The sequence below is a fragment of the Salmo trutta genome, chromosome 21 (assembly GCF_901001165.1).
Source record: "Salmo trutta chromosome 21, fSalTru1.1, whole genome shotgun sequence".
NCBI classification, from domain to species: Eukaryota; Metazoa; Chordata; class Actinopteri; order Salmoniformes; family Salmonidae; genus Salmo; species Salmo trutta.
Window position 1 is genome coordinate 8,366,504 of NC_042977.1, and position 16,876 is coordinate 8,383,379.

At 44.0% G+C, this 16,876-nt stretch overlaps 1 protein-coding gene across 2 annotated transcripts in view; it reads left to right on the top strand.

The window, feature by feature from the left end:
• The window catches only part of LOC115156600 (probable G-protein coupled receptor 158), an 83,546-nt gene that overhangs the window by 61,334 nt on the left and 5,336 nt on the right, over positions 1 to 16,876 (top strand). For both annotated transcript variants that reach the window (XM_029704093.1, XM_029704094.1), the window contains 3 exons: positions 2,447 to 2,585; positions 12,894 to 12,999; positions 13,319 to 13,465. In XM_029704093.1, coding sequence (XP_029559953.1) covers positions 2,447 to 2,585; positions 12,894 to 12,999; positions 13,319 to 13,465 — 392 coding nt within the window. The remainder of the gene's footprint in view (positions 1 to 2,446; positions 2,586 to 12,893; positions 13,000 to 13,318; positions 13,466 to 16,876) is intronic.

Sequence of the window (16,876 nt, forward strand, 5' to 3'; positions counted from 1 at the left end):
TAGGGCCTGACTGATTTCCTTATATGAACTATAACACTGTAAAATCTTCGAAATTGTTGCATGTTGCCTTTATATTTTTGTTCAGTATACATTTATATTCCGGACTCTGGTATTGCTCGTTCTAATATTTCTATATTTATAAATATTTATTTATTATTTTGGGGGGGAGGGGGATTTGTGTGTATTGTTTTGTATTGTTAGGTATTACTACACTGTTGGAGCTAGGAACATAAGCATTTCGCTACACCCGCAATAACATCTTCAAATATGTGTACCTGACCAGTAAAATTGTATTTTATTTGATACTAGGCCCTACTCCTATTATCATCGCCACTGGGGCTGATGCTGTTGTTGTTGTTTGTTTCATCATTCCTAAAGCCAAACTGTAGGTGGGAACACAAATGGACTCCTCCAGTCTCCGAATAACAAGTTCAAATAGGAGAATTGCCAAGCCCCCTTCTAGAGGGGAATGTGACAGGCAGCTGAGACACAGGACCTGTCATCCAATCCTTTTTAAAGAGGATGGATCCCTGAGAAGCGGTGTGCTCTGCTCTGTCGGAGGACCTTGAGAGAGATATGGACAGCGATGCGGAGAGTGTTTTCACCAACGGGTTTGAAATAAGGCATGTGAACATTGTGCAGCTTCGCAGGGGAGGCAGAGACAGCTAGAGTGCCTGTAAATAGAAATGGTGAAGAGGAGAGACTGGTCTGCGGTCAGGGGTAGGGGGTCAGCCGCCCCGCTGATTGTTCTGACAGCTTGCGGAAACGCGTGGGCGATATCCACCCGTCTAGGTGCTATCAGGTTTAAGGCGTTGTACAGGAAAATCATTTCAAAAGAGAACATACAATTATTATTTGTATTGTTTTGTGGTTCTACAATAATGCTAAAAATGATTTATCAGTTAATGAAAAAAAAGTGTTTATCTAATAAGAAATTACTTATTCCTCCCACCAGCATTTACAAACAGCTCACCATGCATACTGATTACATATTAAATAGCTTATAATTAGTCATCATGATTCACAAAATATGAATAATAATACACTCTAATCACTATTTACAGATGACAATCCGCAATCCGACATGATCCCTGTTGTCTTTGGTGTTAATTATTGAATGAATGTAAATTAGGGCTGTTTTTATGGGCAGACAATAGAGAGCAGTTCTGAGAATGTAGAACAAAGGAAAGATGAGAGACTCGGACTGCTTTACAGTTCTGATAACAGTTCTTGGAAATGGAATATAAATTAGCATCACCGTTATGGGCTCCCGAATAACAGTGAATCAGTCCTGAAAAAGTTCTGAGAAGTGGGTCGTATTCATTTGGGCATGCAACGGAAAATGTTTTAAACCGTTTTGAGCAGTTCTGAGAACAGTTCTAAAAACATAGAATAAAGGAGAGACGAGAGACTTGGACTGTCTTACAGTTCTGAGACCAGTTCAGAGAACTTAGGATAATGCCAGTTCTGAGTACAGTTCTTAGAATGTAGAATAAACCAAGATGAGAGACTCAGACTTCCTTTCAGTTTGCTAACCACCAGCGACCTTTGGACAATAGAGAGGATCTCTATCCAGCAGGAGCTCTGTCAGCAAGGCAGTGGGCTGGCTGTCAAGCAGTGGGAAATCACTGTTGGCAGAAAGGGGAACTCTCACGGGCACAGCAAAATTAGTAACTGTCAGTGGCTAGTGACTACATGATGTGCAGCCATCAACACTTGACAGGCTGAGGTCCTTGAATTTTGCCAATTCTTTCCTGCTGAATTGTGGCCTTTTCAAAACGGACTAGGATCTTTTTTTGTATTCTTTGAACGGGACATGAGAATAGGGCTGTGACGATTATGGAATTTTGGATAACGATTGATTGTCATGCAAATGACCACGGTTATGGTCATAATTGTCATTTTTGTATAACTTTTTTTTTCAGCTTGTAATGTATCATAATGCATCTTTCAACATTTGTTTAGACATACCTAATGAATACAACACAGCTTTCAGCAAGGGTTTCTCCTTGTGACCGTGCCGTTTGGCTCATAAAAGTATTACAAATTTTACCCACTTCATGTCAAAATGAAAAACTGCTATTGAGTAAACTATATCTACTTCAATATAAAGTTGAATCCCTCCATCTCCTAAAATGTATGTATTATGACAATTCTTTTTTTTTTTGTTCATGGTTATTGTCCATAATTGTCAGTTACACAATCATATGTTAATTGTGCCAACCCTACATGAGGACACCCTTGAATTGTATTGCTAAATAACAAGTTACATGTATGCCATTTTGTGCAAACCAAAGCAAACAATGGTTGTCGTAAACAACGCGGAACTTCCAGAATATCATTTTAATTTGCAGTCATTGTATGTTGTGTGTATCTCTGCTAGTTGTGTGTCAGAGTTAAGGACAATGGTCTAACCCACCTGTATTGTTGACCTCTCCTTATCTAGCTGAGTTCCTGTTTCTTCTGTGGGGAGTGTACCTCTGCTATGCTGTCCGGACCGTACCGTCAGCCTTCCATGAGCCACGCTACATGACTGTTGCCATATACAATGAACTCCTTATATCGGCAATATTCCACACCCTTAAGTAAGTAATAAGAGAGAGAAAGAGAGAGATAGAGTCTATACTGTGTATGCCCTTACAAATGTGTGGCCCTATAGTTTCTAATCATAATCAAGAAGAGATATAGGCCTCTAAGCAGGAGAATAACAGGAGCAGAACATTCCCAGTTAAAAGGCAGAATGGAGCGCTCCCTCCCATCAAGCAAATGAATAGTCAGCAGGACAGCTTGGATAAGCCACTTGAACAGAGGTGAATAAAATATGCCTGCGCCAGGCAGACAGTGCATAAATCTGCCAAGGCTTAAAATAAACTCCTTATTCCCTGTAACTGTTCCTCTTCTTGAATCTGCTGGAGGAGCTGACACTGGTTGGTGGCACTGGCTTGATGAGCCACCTCCTCATTTGACCCCCAGGAGAACTACAAGTGTGTGTGTGTGTGTGTGTGTGTGTGTGTGTGTGTGTGTGTGTGTGTGTGTGTGTGTGTGTGTGCGCTGACAATTGTGCTTGTTCGTAGTAGCCATTGCCTCAACGTACAAGTTATCACTCGACATACAATATATCTAAAGTGGCACCTAAAACATTCATCACAAAGCTGCATGTAGAACTTGTCTGTAATATTTAAGATCATCACGAACAGCTGGGTCCAATGAATACCTTTTACAAATCCCATTAAAAGTAAGTGAGGTTGGCGTACGTACAGTATGAGGATAAACACGTCTATTGTTATGCTTATCTCTGCCGGAACAAACCAGCAAGGTTATGGCATACCCATCAATCTAACTCCGGGGTTGTATCTGAAAAGGTTTATTACAACATGTTGGCATGCCTCACCCAATAACAAACCAGCTGTGATTGAATATGCCTACATTGAATATTACAACAGTGACGGGAGGGGGAAAAAAATGGAATACTTTAAATCTGTCCCCTAGATGTAAAATTCTAAACAGCACCCTCATGAATGTCTCAGATGAACCGAACCACAAAAAGAAACTCGTCGCCGTCTCTGAGGGATCGGAGTGAGCAGCCAGGTTGCTGGAGCCCAGAGATAAGGGCTGGCAGACTAAGGGAGGAGGGGCTGGAGGGAGGAGAGGAGGAGGGGTGGAGGGAGGAGGGGTGGAGGGGTGGAGGGAGGAGAGGAGGAGGGCTGGAGGGAGGAGAGGAGGAGGGGCTGGAGGGAGGAGAGGAGGAGGGGTGGAGGGAGGAGGGGTGGAGGGGTGGAGGGAGGAGAGGAGGAGGGCTGGAGGGAGGAGAGGAGGAGGGGTGGAGGGAGGAGAGGAGGAGGGGTGGAGGGCTGGAGGGAGGAGAGGAGGAGGGGTGGAGGGCTGGAGGGAGGAGAGGAGGAGGGGTGGAGGGAGGAGAGGAGGAGGGGTGGAGGGAGGAGAGGAGGAGGGGTGGAGGGCTGGAGGGAGGAGAGGAGGAGGGGTGGAGGGAGGAGAGGAGGAGGGAGGAGAGGAGGGGTGGAGGGAGGAGAGGAGGAGGGGTGGAGGGCTGGAGGGAGGAGAGGAGGAGGGGTGGAGGGCTGGAGGGAGGAGAGGAGGAGGGGTGGAGGGCTGGAGGGAGGAGAGGAGGAGGGGTGGAGGGAGGAGAGGAGGAGGGGTGGAGGGCTGGAGGGAGGAGAGGAGGAGGGGTGGAGGGAGGAGAGGAGGAGGGAGGAGAGGAGGAGGGGTGGAGGGAGGAGAGGAGGAGGGGTGGAGGGGTGTAGAGGAGGAGGGGTGGAGGGAGGAGAGGAGGAGGGGTGGAGGGAGGAGAGGAGGAGAGGAGCAGGGGTGGAGGGAGGAGGGCTGGAGGGAGTCGTGATGTTGCTTTTCAACCCATGCCAAAAACACCCTTTGGGATGACTAAGACTGCTGAACTCTATTTCTTGAACTGCATTGTTGGTTAAGGGCTTGTAAGTAAGCATTTCACGGGAAGGTCTACACCTGTTGTATTCGGCGCACATGACAAATACGATTTGATTTGACTAACGTGATTAATGAGGTTGAATCTTATTATCGGAGGAGCAGTTGATAGAGGAATGGAGGGACGGCGGGACAGAGACTTTTGTGGCACCTTGACCGCCGTCCCTCGGCGCCATGATCCCCATTGAATTAGTCAAGGATATGAAAGAGCCCAACTCTTGTAAATTCACTTGCCTCGTTTAAAGTTTGACGCTTAGCCCTTATCCTAACCTTAAACTTAATCCTTACCTTAGCCCTAACTCTAACCTTAATCCACAGAATCGTCTAGAATGTAATTTTATGCTGTAGTGTTAAGATTTCCCTTCAATGGAACTAAGGGGCCTAGCCCGAACCATGAAAGGAAAGCCGCAGACCATTATTCCTTTTCCACCAAACTTTACAGTTGGCACTACGCATTGGGGCAGGTAGCGTTCTCCTGGCATCCACCAAACCCAGATTCGTCCATCGGACTGCCAGATGGTGAAGCGTGATTCGTCACTCCAGAAAAAGCGTTTCCAATGCTCCAGAGTCCAATGGCGGTGAGCTTTACACCACTGCAGCTGAAGCTTGGCATTGCGCATGATGTACTTAGGCTTGTGTGCGGCTGCTCGGCCATGGAAACGCATTTCATGAAGCTCCCGATGAACAGTTATTGTGCTGACGTTGCTTCCAGAGTCAGTTTAGAACTCGGTAGTGAGTGTTGCAACCGAGGACAGACGACTGCTATGCGCTTCAGCACTCAGCGGTCCCGTTCTGTGAGCTTGTGTGGCTTACCACTCCGCAGCTGAGCAGTTGTTGCTCCTAGACGTTTCCACTTCAGAATAACAGCACTTACAGTTGACCGAGGCAGTCCTAGCAGGGCAGAAATTTGATGAACTGAAAGGTGGGCATCCTATGACGGTGCCACGTTGAAAGCCACTGAGCTCTTCAGTACGGGTCATTCTAATGCCCATGTTTGTCTATGAAGATTGCATGGCTGTGTGCTCGATTTTATACACCTGCCAGCAACGGGTGTGGCTGAAATAACCGAATCCACTAATTTGAAGGGGTGTCCAGATACTTTTGTATATATAGTGTATATGCAGAGTACGATAGAATGGAATATGGGATGAAACAACAAGGGCTGTACCTAATAATGACCTAATAACCATGTATTCCATAGTAACACCAGATTAATGACTAACATGGCAATAGCACAGTAAGAATGATGGCAAGGACTGTATATTATACAAATAGTAGGCTATTGCACAGCAGCACACAAGGGCAAGGACTGTATTTACATTTTATTTTATTTATTTTATTTTATTTCACCATTATTTAACCAGGTAGGCTAGTTGAGAACAAGTTCTCATTTGCAACTGCGACCTGGCCAAGACAAAGCGTAGCAGTTCGACACATACAACAACACAGAGTTACACATGGAATAAACAAAACATACAGTCAATAATACAGTAGAACAAAAGAAAACAAAAAGTCTATATACATTGAGTGCAAATGAGGTAAGTTAAGGCAATAAATAGGCCATGGTGGTGAAGTAATTACAATATAGCAATTAAACACTGGAATGGTAGATGTGCAGAAGATGAATGTGCAAGTAGAGATACTGGGGTGCAAAGGAGCAAGATAAATAAATAAATACAGTATGGGGATGAGGTAGGTAGATAGATGGGCTGTTTATAGATGGGCTATGTACAGGTGCAGTGATCTGTGAGCTGCTCTGACAGCTGGTGCTTAAAGCTAGTGAGGGAGATATGAGTCTCCAGCTTCAGAGATTTTTGCAGTTTGTTCCAGTCATTGGCAGCAGAGAACTGGAATGTGCAGTATAGGAAATAGGAAGTAGTAAACAATATCAGTAGTAACATAATAATAACAGGAATGAGAACTACATAGAATACTGCAACTGTAGCATATACTACAAGGGTAACAACAGCAACAACAGCGATAACTTTGTTTATGCATCCCATGCACACATGTCCACCCACGTTCTGAGACTGGTAAAACACAGTACAGGCCTGGCTAATACTTATACACTTGAGGGAGCATGCAACAGACCCGATTTTCCAGTGCTGGGCTGGCTAGGAGCATCTGACCAATCAATCACAGGATGCATGATCAGTGCATGGGCAGAGTGTGGGGTGCATTGGGACAGTCTGATTGGCTGGAGGTAATCGATATCTCGTGTGAAGCTAGACTATGCAGTGCCAGCCAGACATAAACAACAACACACACGCTGTAAATTAGTCCCACAGTGCCCTCGGCAGGGGGATTCTGTAACACTTTTCTCTTTTCTGATTTTTTTGTTCAGGACTAGGCTTAATCTGTGTCTGGGAATGCCACCGTGCTAAAGCTGGGTCCAGATTCTACTATTGTCAGAGGTGCTGCAGATAAAGTTGAGCTCCTGGGTCTCAGGCAGACTAACCCACTGGTGACATCCATCTCTTTTTACTGCCCTGGTTCTCCCCGCTCCAGTTCTCCCACAGTCCTCCATGGCAGTCCCATTTCCTGGAGCCCAGTTGTTGTAGCCGGTGGGCTCTTCACTGACCCTGAACCACTGCAGCCAGAGTGCAGCGCCCAGTGAGCATTTAGTTAAGTTCCTTGCTCAAGGGAATATTGACATTAGGTGGCACCTGAAATATACAGGACCAGTCAAAAGTCTGGACACACCTACTCATTCAAGGGTTTTTATTTATTTTAACTATTTTCTACTTTGTAGAATAATAATGAAGACATCAAAACTATGAAATAACACATATGGAATCATGTAGTAACCAAAAGGTGTGAAACAAATCAAAATATATTTTAGATTTTAGATTCTTCAAAGTAGTCACCCTTTGCCTTGATGACAGCTTTGCACACTCTTGGCATTCTCTCTGGAATGCATCTCTCTGGAATGCATCTCTGGAATGCATTTCAATTAACAGGTGTGCCTTATTAAAAGTTCATTTGTGGAATTTCTTTCCTTCTTAATGCAATGGAACCAATCAGTTGTGTTGTGACAAGGTAGGGTTGGTACACAGAAGACAGCCCTATTTGGTAAAAGTCCATATTATGGCAAGAACAGCTCAAATAAGCTAAGAGAAATGACAGTCCATCATTACTTTAACATATGAAGGTCAGTCCATCCAGAACATTTCAAGAACCTAGAAAGTTTCTTCAAGTGCAGTCGCAAAAACCATCAAGCGCTATGATGAAACTGGCTCTCATGAGGACCGCCACAGGAAAGGAAGACCCAGAGTTACCTCTGCTACAGAGGAAAAGTTCATTAGAGTTACCAGCCTCAGAAATTGCAGCCCAAATAAATGCTTCACAGAGTTCAAGTAACAGACACTTCTCAACATCAACTATTCAGAAGAGACTGCGTGAATCAAGCCTTCATGGTCGAATTTCTGCAAAGGAACCACTATTAATGGACACAAATAAGAAGAAGAGACTTGCTTGGGCCAAGACACAAGAGAAATGGACATTAGACCGGTAGAAATCTGTCCTTTGGTCTGATGAGTCCAAATTTGCGATTTTTGGTTCCAACCGCCATGTCTTTGTGAGACGCAGAGTAGGTGAACGGATGATCTCTGCATGTGTGGTTCCCACCGTGAAGCATGGAGGAGGAGGTGTGATGGTGTGGGGGTGCTTTGCTGGTGACACTGTCAGTGATTTATTAAGAATTTAAGGCACACTTAACCAGCACGGCTACCACGGCATTCAGCAGTGATACCCCATCCCATCTGGTTTGTGTTTAAATGGACTACCATTTGTTTTTCAACAGGACAATGACCCAAACTCACCTCCAGGCTGTGTAAGGGCTATTTGACCAAGAAGGATGGAGGGCTGCATCAGATGACCTGGCCTCCACAATCACCCGACCTCAACCCAATTGTGATGGTTTAGGATGAGTTGGACCACAGAGTGAAGGAAAAGTAGCCAACAGGTGCTGAGCATATGTGGGAACTCCTTCAAGAGTTGGGAGAATGCCAAGAATGTGCAAAGCTGTCATCAAGGCAAAGGGTGGCTACTTTGAAGAATCTCAAATATAAAATGTTTTGATTTGTTTCACACTTTTTTGGTTGTGTTATTTCATAGTTTTAATGTCTTCACTATTAATCTACAATGTAGAAAATAGTACAAATAAAGGAAAACCCTTGAATGAGCAGGTGTGTCCAAACTTTTGACTGGTAACTGTAGGTGCCAGCAACCCTCTAGTTGCCAGCTCACTCCCTCCTGATTTTTCATCCTGTCAGTACTTTGATTTTGAACCGGCCACAAGGCTATGACATATACTACTACAGTATCATATCAACAGAGATTTGTAGAATATTTTATGATGGATTGTGTGATTGGGATTGCTTACCGTTGTAGCAGATAAACCAAATATGTGGACCGTTGCATCAGTGATCATTCCAACAAATACTGTTTCTCATAAAGACACATTCCTCCTTCCCTATTTGAAATATCCTTCACTGCAAGTGTTATCTGACCCCTACCACTTTCTTAACACTGTGCCCTTCTCCAGCCTGCTTCAGTATAGCCCCATCCACAGTTTTAGTCAGTCTGTCCATGTCCTCCGTGTTGTCTATGGTGGCCCAGTCAGTGTACTTATCTCTGCAGTAACGCTGTGCTTCAGTCCACGGCTTGTTTTCGTTCAGAAAGTGATACTCTTCATGTTGGGAAATGGAAGGGAAAGACTTGTTGTTGGGGGTTAACTGCCTTGTTCAAGGGCAGAACGGGCAGATTTTCCCACTTTTCCGGCTCAGGGATTCAAACCAGCAACCAAAAGTTACTGACCCAACGTTCTTAACCACTAGGCTAAGCGTACATCTGAGCCAGGGGTTCCATAGCGCTCAAACAGAGAATCCAACAGCCTTTTGCACTGTCTATCAGATTTGAAAGAACACATCAAATGTCAAGAAATGTTTAATGCAAAGGGTATGTTGAAGAAGAGTGGTAAAGAAACGAGAAAGTAACTCTTGACACTGGAAGGTGTGGGTCTCTCCTGCTGAGGTGTGGAAGATGACAGCACATCTGGGGTTGTTGCCGTTGTTCCAGTGAGTTACCGATGAGGATCTCAGCACCGTCGAGCTTCTCAGGATTATGGTATCCTCTGTTGGTGACGAAAACAGCAGTCCCTCTGTACACATCCAGCAGGTCATCTCTCCACCAGGGGTTGGTGTCCTTCTTAGTGAAGCTGCATATCCCGTAATACTCTGGGTTTCCATTCCGATTAATGGCATAAGAAGCTTCATATTCACCAAACTGTGATGACTGAGTGGCCACTCATTTCAACGTCACGTTTACTATTGGGGTACTTCCTAACAACACAACTCCCATTAAAGAGCAGAGAGACTCCACTGCATAGCTAGTGGTGGAGGATTTGTTTGCATAGGTAGTGGTGGAGCAAAGTTTTGAGTTTGCGTGCATCCTGGTACTTTTGTTTTCCCACACTTTTTTTTTCTCCATGCAAATCATGCTTATTTTTGTTTTTTCTGTTATTTGGTATTAATTAGGATCCCCACTCTTCCTGGGGTCCACATGAAATATGACATTCTGTAATAGATAGTACAGAACATTATTAGTCAAGGACTGAACTACATGGCATGTTGTGGTGCAGGAGGTTCCCTAGTCAAAAAATCTTATAGGATTCCAATAAATAAAAAATCATGTTAGAATCCAAAATAAAATTGTATCAGATTTTGGAACCTATCCAATAGGGTTTGTTTTATTCTTTTAGATTCTAGTAGGATTTTTTTATTGGAATGCTGTAGGATTTTTTTTTTAAATGTGTTCTTTTTTTAGGAGATCGGATATATTATTATTTAAAAAAAATTAGAGACAGATGTAAGTACAGATAGAGAGACAGATATAGAGAGGGGTACAGAAAGTGGTTTAGGGAAGACAGTCGGCCGAGCCGGGGCTCGAACCCTCGTTGAAGAGGGAGCATGGAAACACGTTGTTTCCATGTGGTTGATACCACTCCATTGACTCCATTCCAGCCATCATTATGAGCCGCCGTCCCCTCAGCAGCCTCCACTGCACCCTTGCCACTTGAGATGGTGACCCTATAGTGGGAAACCACTGACACCACATGTCCCCTCTACCCAGTACCTACCTTATATAAACAAAAGTTTGTGGACACCCCTTCAATTGAGTGGATATGGCTATTTTAGCCACACCCGTTGCTGACAGGTGCATAAAATCGAGCACACAGCCATGCAATCTCCATAGACAAACATTGGCAGTAGAATGGCCTTACCGAAGAGCTCAGTGACTTTCAAGGTGGCACTGTCATAGGATGCCACCTTTCCAGCCGCGAAGTGGTAGAAAACAAGCAGAACGGGACCGCCGAGTTCTGAAGCGTGTCAGCACAAGAACGTCAGCACAATAACTGTTTGTCGGGAGCTTCATGAAATGGGTTTCCCTGGTCGAGCAGCAGCACACAAGCCTAAGATTACCATGCGCAATGCCAAGCGTTGGCTGGAGTGGTGTAAAGCCTGCCACCATTGGACTCTGGAGCAGTGGAAACGCGTTTTCTGGAGTGATGAATTACGCTTCACCATCTGGCAGTTCGATGGACAGATCTGGGTTTGGCAGATGCCAGGAGAACGCTTCCTGTCCCAATGCATAGAGCCAACTGTAAAGTTTGGTGGAGGAGAAATAATGGTTTTCATGGATAGGGCTAGGCCCGTTAGTTCCAGTGAAGGGAAATCTTAACGCTACAGCATACAATGACATTCTAGACGATTCTGTGCTTCCAACTTTGTGGCAACAGTTTGGGGAAGGTCCTTTCCTGTTTCAGCATAACAATGCCCTTTAGCACAAAGCCTGGTCCTTACAGAAATGGTTTGTCGAGATTGGTCTGGAAGAACTTGACTGGCCTGCACAGAGCCCTGCACAGAGCACAGAGCCCTGGCCTCAACCCCATCAAACACCTTTGGTATGAATTGGAATGCCGACTGCGAGCCAGGCCTAATTGCCCAACATCAGTGCCCGACCTGACTAATGCTCTTGTGGCTGAATGGAAGCAAGTCCCCGCAGCAACATCTAGTGGAAAGCCTTCTCAGAAGAGTGTTATAGCAGCAAAGGGGGGACCAACTCTATATTAAGGCCCATGATTTTGGAATGGGATGTTCGACGTGGAGGTGCCCACATACTTTGGTCATGTAGTGTATCTCATGCAGCCCCATCCCCCAAGGTCCAAGGGACACACCTTGAGTAAATATTTGCATCTGGTGCATCTGCGTCACATATTAAAGTTATGGTGCCAAGTGCGACAACAATTGCTGTGAAACCTTCTGCGATTGTCCGCAAGGATGTTTACATTTGTGTCAAAAAGGTGTGCTATTTGGCATTACATCCATAAAGCATAGAGCTACAGTAGATTAACAATTTGATGTAATCTTAATCATGTTTTTTGTTTTTACAACACCTGGATCAGGTGTGGCAAGAGGTCACTAGGTAGTAACATAGTAACATCCAGGAGGGAGATAGGGGAGATGGGGAGGGAGCACCTTCTGGGGAGGTGGGGAGGGTCAGCTCCGGGGGGAGGGGGGCAGGCAGGTTCGGAGGGAGAGGGGGTGGCAGAACCCTAGGAGTAAGGGAGTGGGGGGGGGTCTCATTATCTTTAGAGTTTTCTTTTCCTCTCCTTATCCCAACATAAAGAGAATAAAGGGGACATTCTCTTTTTTGTATGCATAGCTGACTATTATACAGTATATGAAATGAAAGAAATGCTCATATCTTTGTTACTGTACCTAAATATGAATTTTCGTTCAACTTTTTATTTGTATTTATGATGTGCATTCTAAGGGGAAACCCCAAACAACCTTGTGTTATTGTAGCATTGAATATAATATTGTATTTCATATTGTATTGTCTTCTAACTCAAAGACAAGAAGTTGCATGAATAAGACTCAAATCAAATAACTCAAGTGAGAGTTGTGTTTAAAAAGGTGTACTGGACTGGTGGTCATACTGCAAATAAACTTGCAGCCATGAATAAAAACGAAATAATATAGAATAGTATAGAAAAATGTTGTAATTAATGTTGTTGTATTGTACTGGAAAAAATGACAACAAACTATAAATGAATGAGTTCAATTAAGATAACAAGTTATAGGATTCAGATTGGGGTGGCAAAATCCTACATGATTTATCAAAAACCTATAGGATTGATTTCCAATAGGGGAAAAAACATTCCAATAGGATTCCAATAGATTTCTGATAGTGACATAACATTTTATAGGATTGTGAGAATCCTATAGGATTCTATTGGGAAAAAAAATCACAAATCATATAGGTTCTTTGACTAGGGTTGTGTTCCAACCCTGCTCAGGGCAGAATAGAATGCACTCTGTTACACTTAAATAAAAGTGTCCTCAAAAAAATCTGTGGCTATCTATTTGCAGGTTCACTCTGGCCCCTCTGTGGCACCCTGACTGGATGCTCATGCTGGTCTTCGCTCACACACACCTCACCGTGACTGTGACTTTGGGGCTTCTGCTTGTTCCAAAGGTAACCCTGCTCTCTCTCATCTCCCTTTCCCCTGAATACATTTAACAGCTTCTTACTGCAATAATAATTATCATATTGTAATTTAAGTGCACATCTGGGTATTTTTAAGTCTTCTGGAGAACATTTAAACACTCGATGTGTGGGGAATAAACCGTTCATTTCTCAAGATTTAATTAGATGACAATTAGGAACAATGGGATGATGTCAATCTTGTCTGTTGGTGACATTTTCCTCCTGAAAATACAAGTATGCCATGAACAAATGCACTATAACATTTTAAATAATGTCACCCCAAGAAGGTTTTTTCCCCTCTCGTTAGTTTCTCTCCACAGGGACTCAGGCAAGGGATGACATTGCCACTGAAGCCTATGAGGAGGAGCTGGACATGGGCCGGTCTGGGTCCTACCTCAACAGCAGCATCACCTCAGCCTGGAGTGAGCACAGCCTGGACCCTGAGGACATACGTGTGAGCAGGGTCCCTCTCTGTCTTTTTTTGTTCTGTAAACAAATCAAATCAAATGTTATTTGTCACATGCACTGTAAGGTCTACGCAACAGGTGTACAGTGAAATGCTTACTTACAAGCCCTTAATCAACAATGCAGTTTTATGACAAAAAAAGTGTTAGGAACATATTTACTAAAATAAACTGAAGTGAACAATAAGAAAATAGAAAAATAAATAATTAAAGAGCAACAATAAAATAACAGTAGGGAGGCTATATACAAGGGGTACGGTACAGAGTCAATGTGCGAGGGCACAGGTTAGCCGAGGTAATTGAGGTAATATGTACATGTAGGTAGAGGTAAAGTGACTATGCATAGATAATGAACAGAGAGTAGCAGCAGCGTAAATGAATGTAGTCCTGGTAGCCGTTTGATTATCTGTTCAGGAGTCTTACGGCTAAGGGATAGAAGCTGTTAAGAAGCCTTTTGGACCTAGACTTGGCGCTCTGTTACAGCTTGCCAATCGGTAGCAGAGAGAACAGTCTATTACTAGGGTGGCTGGAGTCTTTGGCAATTTTTAGGGCCTTCCTCTGACACCACCTGGTTTAACCTCTCTGGGACATGTGGGACACTAGCCAGTGAAATAGCAGGGCGGCAAATTCAAAACAACAGAAATCTCATAATTCAAATTTCTCAAACATACAACTATTATATCCCATTTTAAAGATACACTTCTCGTTAATCCAACCACATCGTCCGATTTCAAAAAGGCTTTACGGCGAAAGCATAACATTAGATTATGTTAGGACAGCGCCTAAACAAGAAAAACCACACAGCCATTTTCCAAGCAAGGAGAGGCGTCACAAAAACCAGAAATACAGCTAAAATGAATCACTAACCTTTGATGATCTTCATCAGATGACACTCCCAGGACTCAATGTTACACAATACATGTATGTTTTGTTCGATAAAGTTCATATTTATATCCAAAAACTCAATTTTACATTGGCACGTGATGTTCAGGAAATATAATGCCTCCAAAACTTCTGGTGAATAAGCACATCAATTTACAAAAATACTCATCATAAACGTTGATAAATTTACAACAGTTATTGAAAGAACTATAGATACACTTCTCCTTAATGCAACCGCTGTGTCAGATTTCAAAATAGCTTTACGGCGAAAGCACATTGTTCAATATTCTGAGTACAGAGCTCAGCCATCAAAGCAAGCAATACAGTTACCTGCCAAGTTCTGGAGTCAACTAAACTCAGAAATAGTATTATAAATCTTCACTTACCTTTGCTGATCTTCGTCGGAATGCACTCCCACAAGAAATGTTTGTTTTGTTCGATAAACTCTATATTTATGTCCAAATACCTCCATTTTGTTCGCGCGTTCAGATCACTAATCCAAAGGCATAATGCACGAGCGCAAAACCCGAGACGAAAAGTCAAATAGTTCCATTACCGTTCGTAGAAACATGTCAAACGATGTTTACAATCAATCCTTAGGGTCTTTTTAAGATAAATTTTCGATAATATTCCAACCGGACAATAGCATATTCATTACAGAGGAAAAAGAAGGAACGGCGCGCCTGCGTGCCTGCGCAGTAAACAACTCGTTGGTCCCAGACTTGAGACAGCTCTTATTCTCTCCCCAGTAACAGTAGAAGCACGAAACAAGGTTCTAAAGACTGTTGACATCTAGTGGAAGCCTTAGGAAGTGCAATACGACCCAGTGACACTGTAGTTTGGAAAGGCAATCAATTGAAAAACTACAAACCACTTCCTGGTTGGATTTTTTAATCAGGTTTTTGCCTGCCATATGAGTTATGTTATACTCACACACATCATTCAAACAGTTTTAGAAACGTCAGACTGTTTCCGATCCAAATCGACTAATAATATGCATATCCTACCTTCTGGGCCCGAGTAGCAGGCAGTTTAATTTGGGCACGTTATTCATCTGAATTTCCGAATACTGCCCCCTGTCACCAAGAAGATAAAAGTCCTGGATGGCAGGAAGCTTGGCCCCAGTGATATACTGGGCCGTACGCACTATCCTCTGTAGTGCCTGAGCACGCACCCCTGAGGAGCCCCCGTGTTGAGGATCACCGTGGCAGATGTGTTGTTACCTACACTTACCACCTGGGAGCGGCCCGTGTGGAAGTCCAGGATCCCGTTGCAGAGGGAGGTGTTTAGTCCCAGGGTCCTTAGCTTAGTGATGAGCTTTGAAGGAATTATGGTGTTGGATGCTGAGCTGTAGTCAATGAATAGCATTCTCACATAGGTGTTGCTTTTGTCCAGGTTGGAAAGGCCAGTGTGGATTGCAATAGAGATTGCGTCATCTGTGGATCTGTTGGGGCGGTATGCAAATTGGAGTGGGTCTAGGGTTTCTGGGATAATGGTGTTGATGTGAGCCATGACCAGCCTTTCAAAGCACTTCATGGCTACAGACGTGAGTGCTACGGGTCGGTAGTCATTTAGTCAGGTTACCTTGGTGTTCTTGGGCATAGGGACTATGGTGGTCTGCTTGAAACATGTTGGTGTTACAGACTCGGTCAGGGACAGGTTGAAAATGTCAGTGAAGACACTTGCTAGTTGGTCCGCGCATAATCGGAGTACATGTCCTGGTAATCCGTCTGGCCCTGCGGCCTTGTGAATGTTGACCTGTTTAAAGGTCTTACTCACATTGGCTACGAAGAGCGTGTTCACACAGTTGTCCAGAACAGCTGGTATTCCAATGCATGCTTCGGTGTTGCTTGCCTCGAAGCGAGCATAGAAGTAATTTAGCTCATCTGGTAAGCTTGTGTCACTGGGCAGCTCGCGGCTGTGATTCCCTTTGTAGTCCGTAACAGTTTGCAAGCCCTGCCACATCCAACGTGTGTCAGAGCCGGTCTAGTACGATTAAATCTTAGTCCTGTATTGATGCTTTGCCTGTTTGATGGTTCGTCGGAGGGCATAGCGGGATTTCTTATAAGCGTCTGGGTTAGAGTCCCGCACCTTGAAAGCGGTAGCTCTATACATTTGCTCAGTGCGGATGTTGCCTGTAATCCATGGCTTCTGGTTGGGGTATGTACGTACGATCACAGTGGGGATGACATCATCGATGCACTTATTGATGAAACCAGTGACGGATGTGGTGTACTCCTCAATGCCATCGGAAGAATCCCTGGAACATATTCCAGTCTGTGCTAGCAAAACGGTCCTATAGCTTAGCATCTGTGTCATCTGACCACTTCCGTATTGAGCAAGTCACTGGTACTACCTGCTTTAGTTGTTGCTTGTCAGCAGGAATCAGGAGGATAAAGTTATGGCCAGAATTGCCAAATGGAGGCTCGAGGGAGAGCTTTGTACGCGTCTCTGTGTGTGGAGTAAAGGTGGTCTAGAGTTTTTTCCCTCTTGTTGCACATGTAACATGCTGGTAGAAA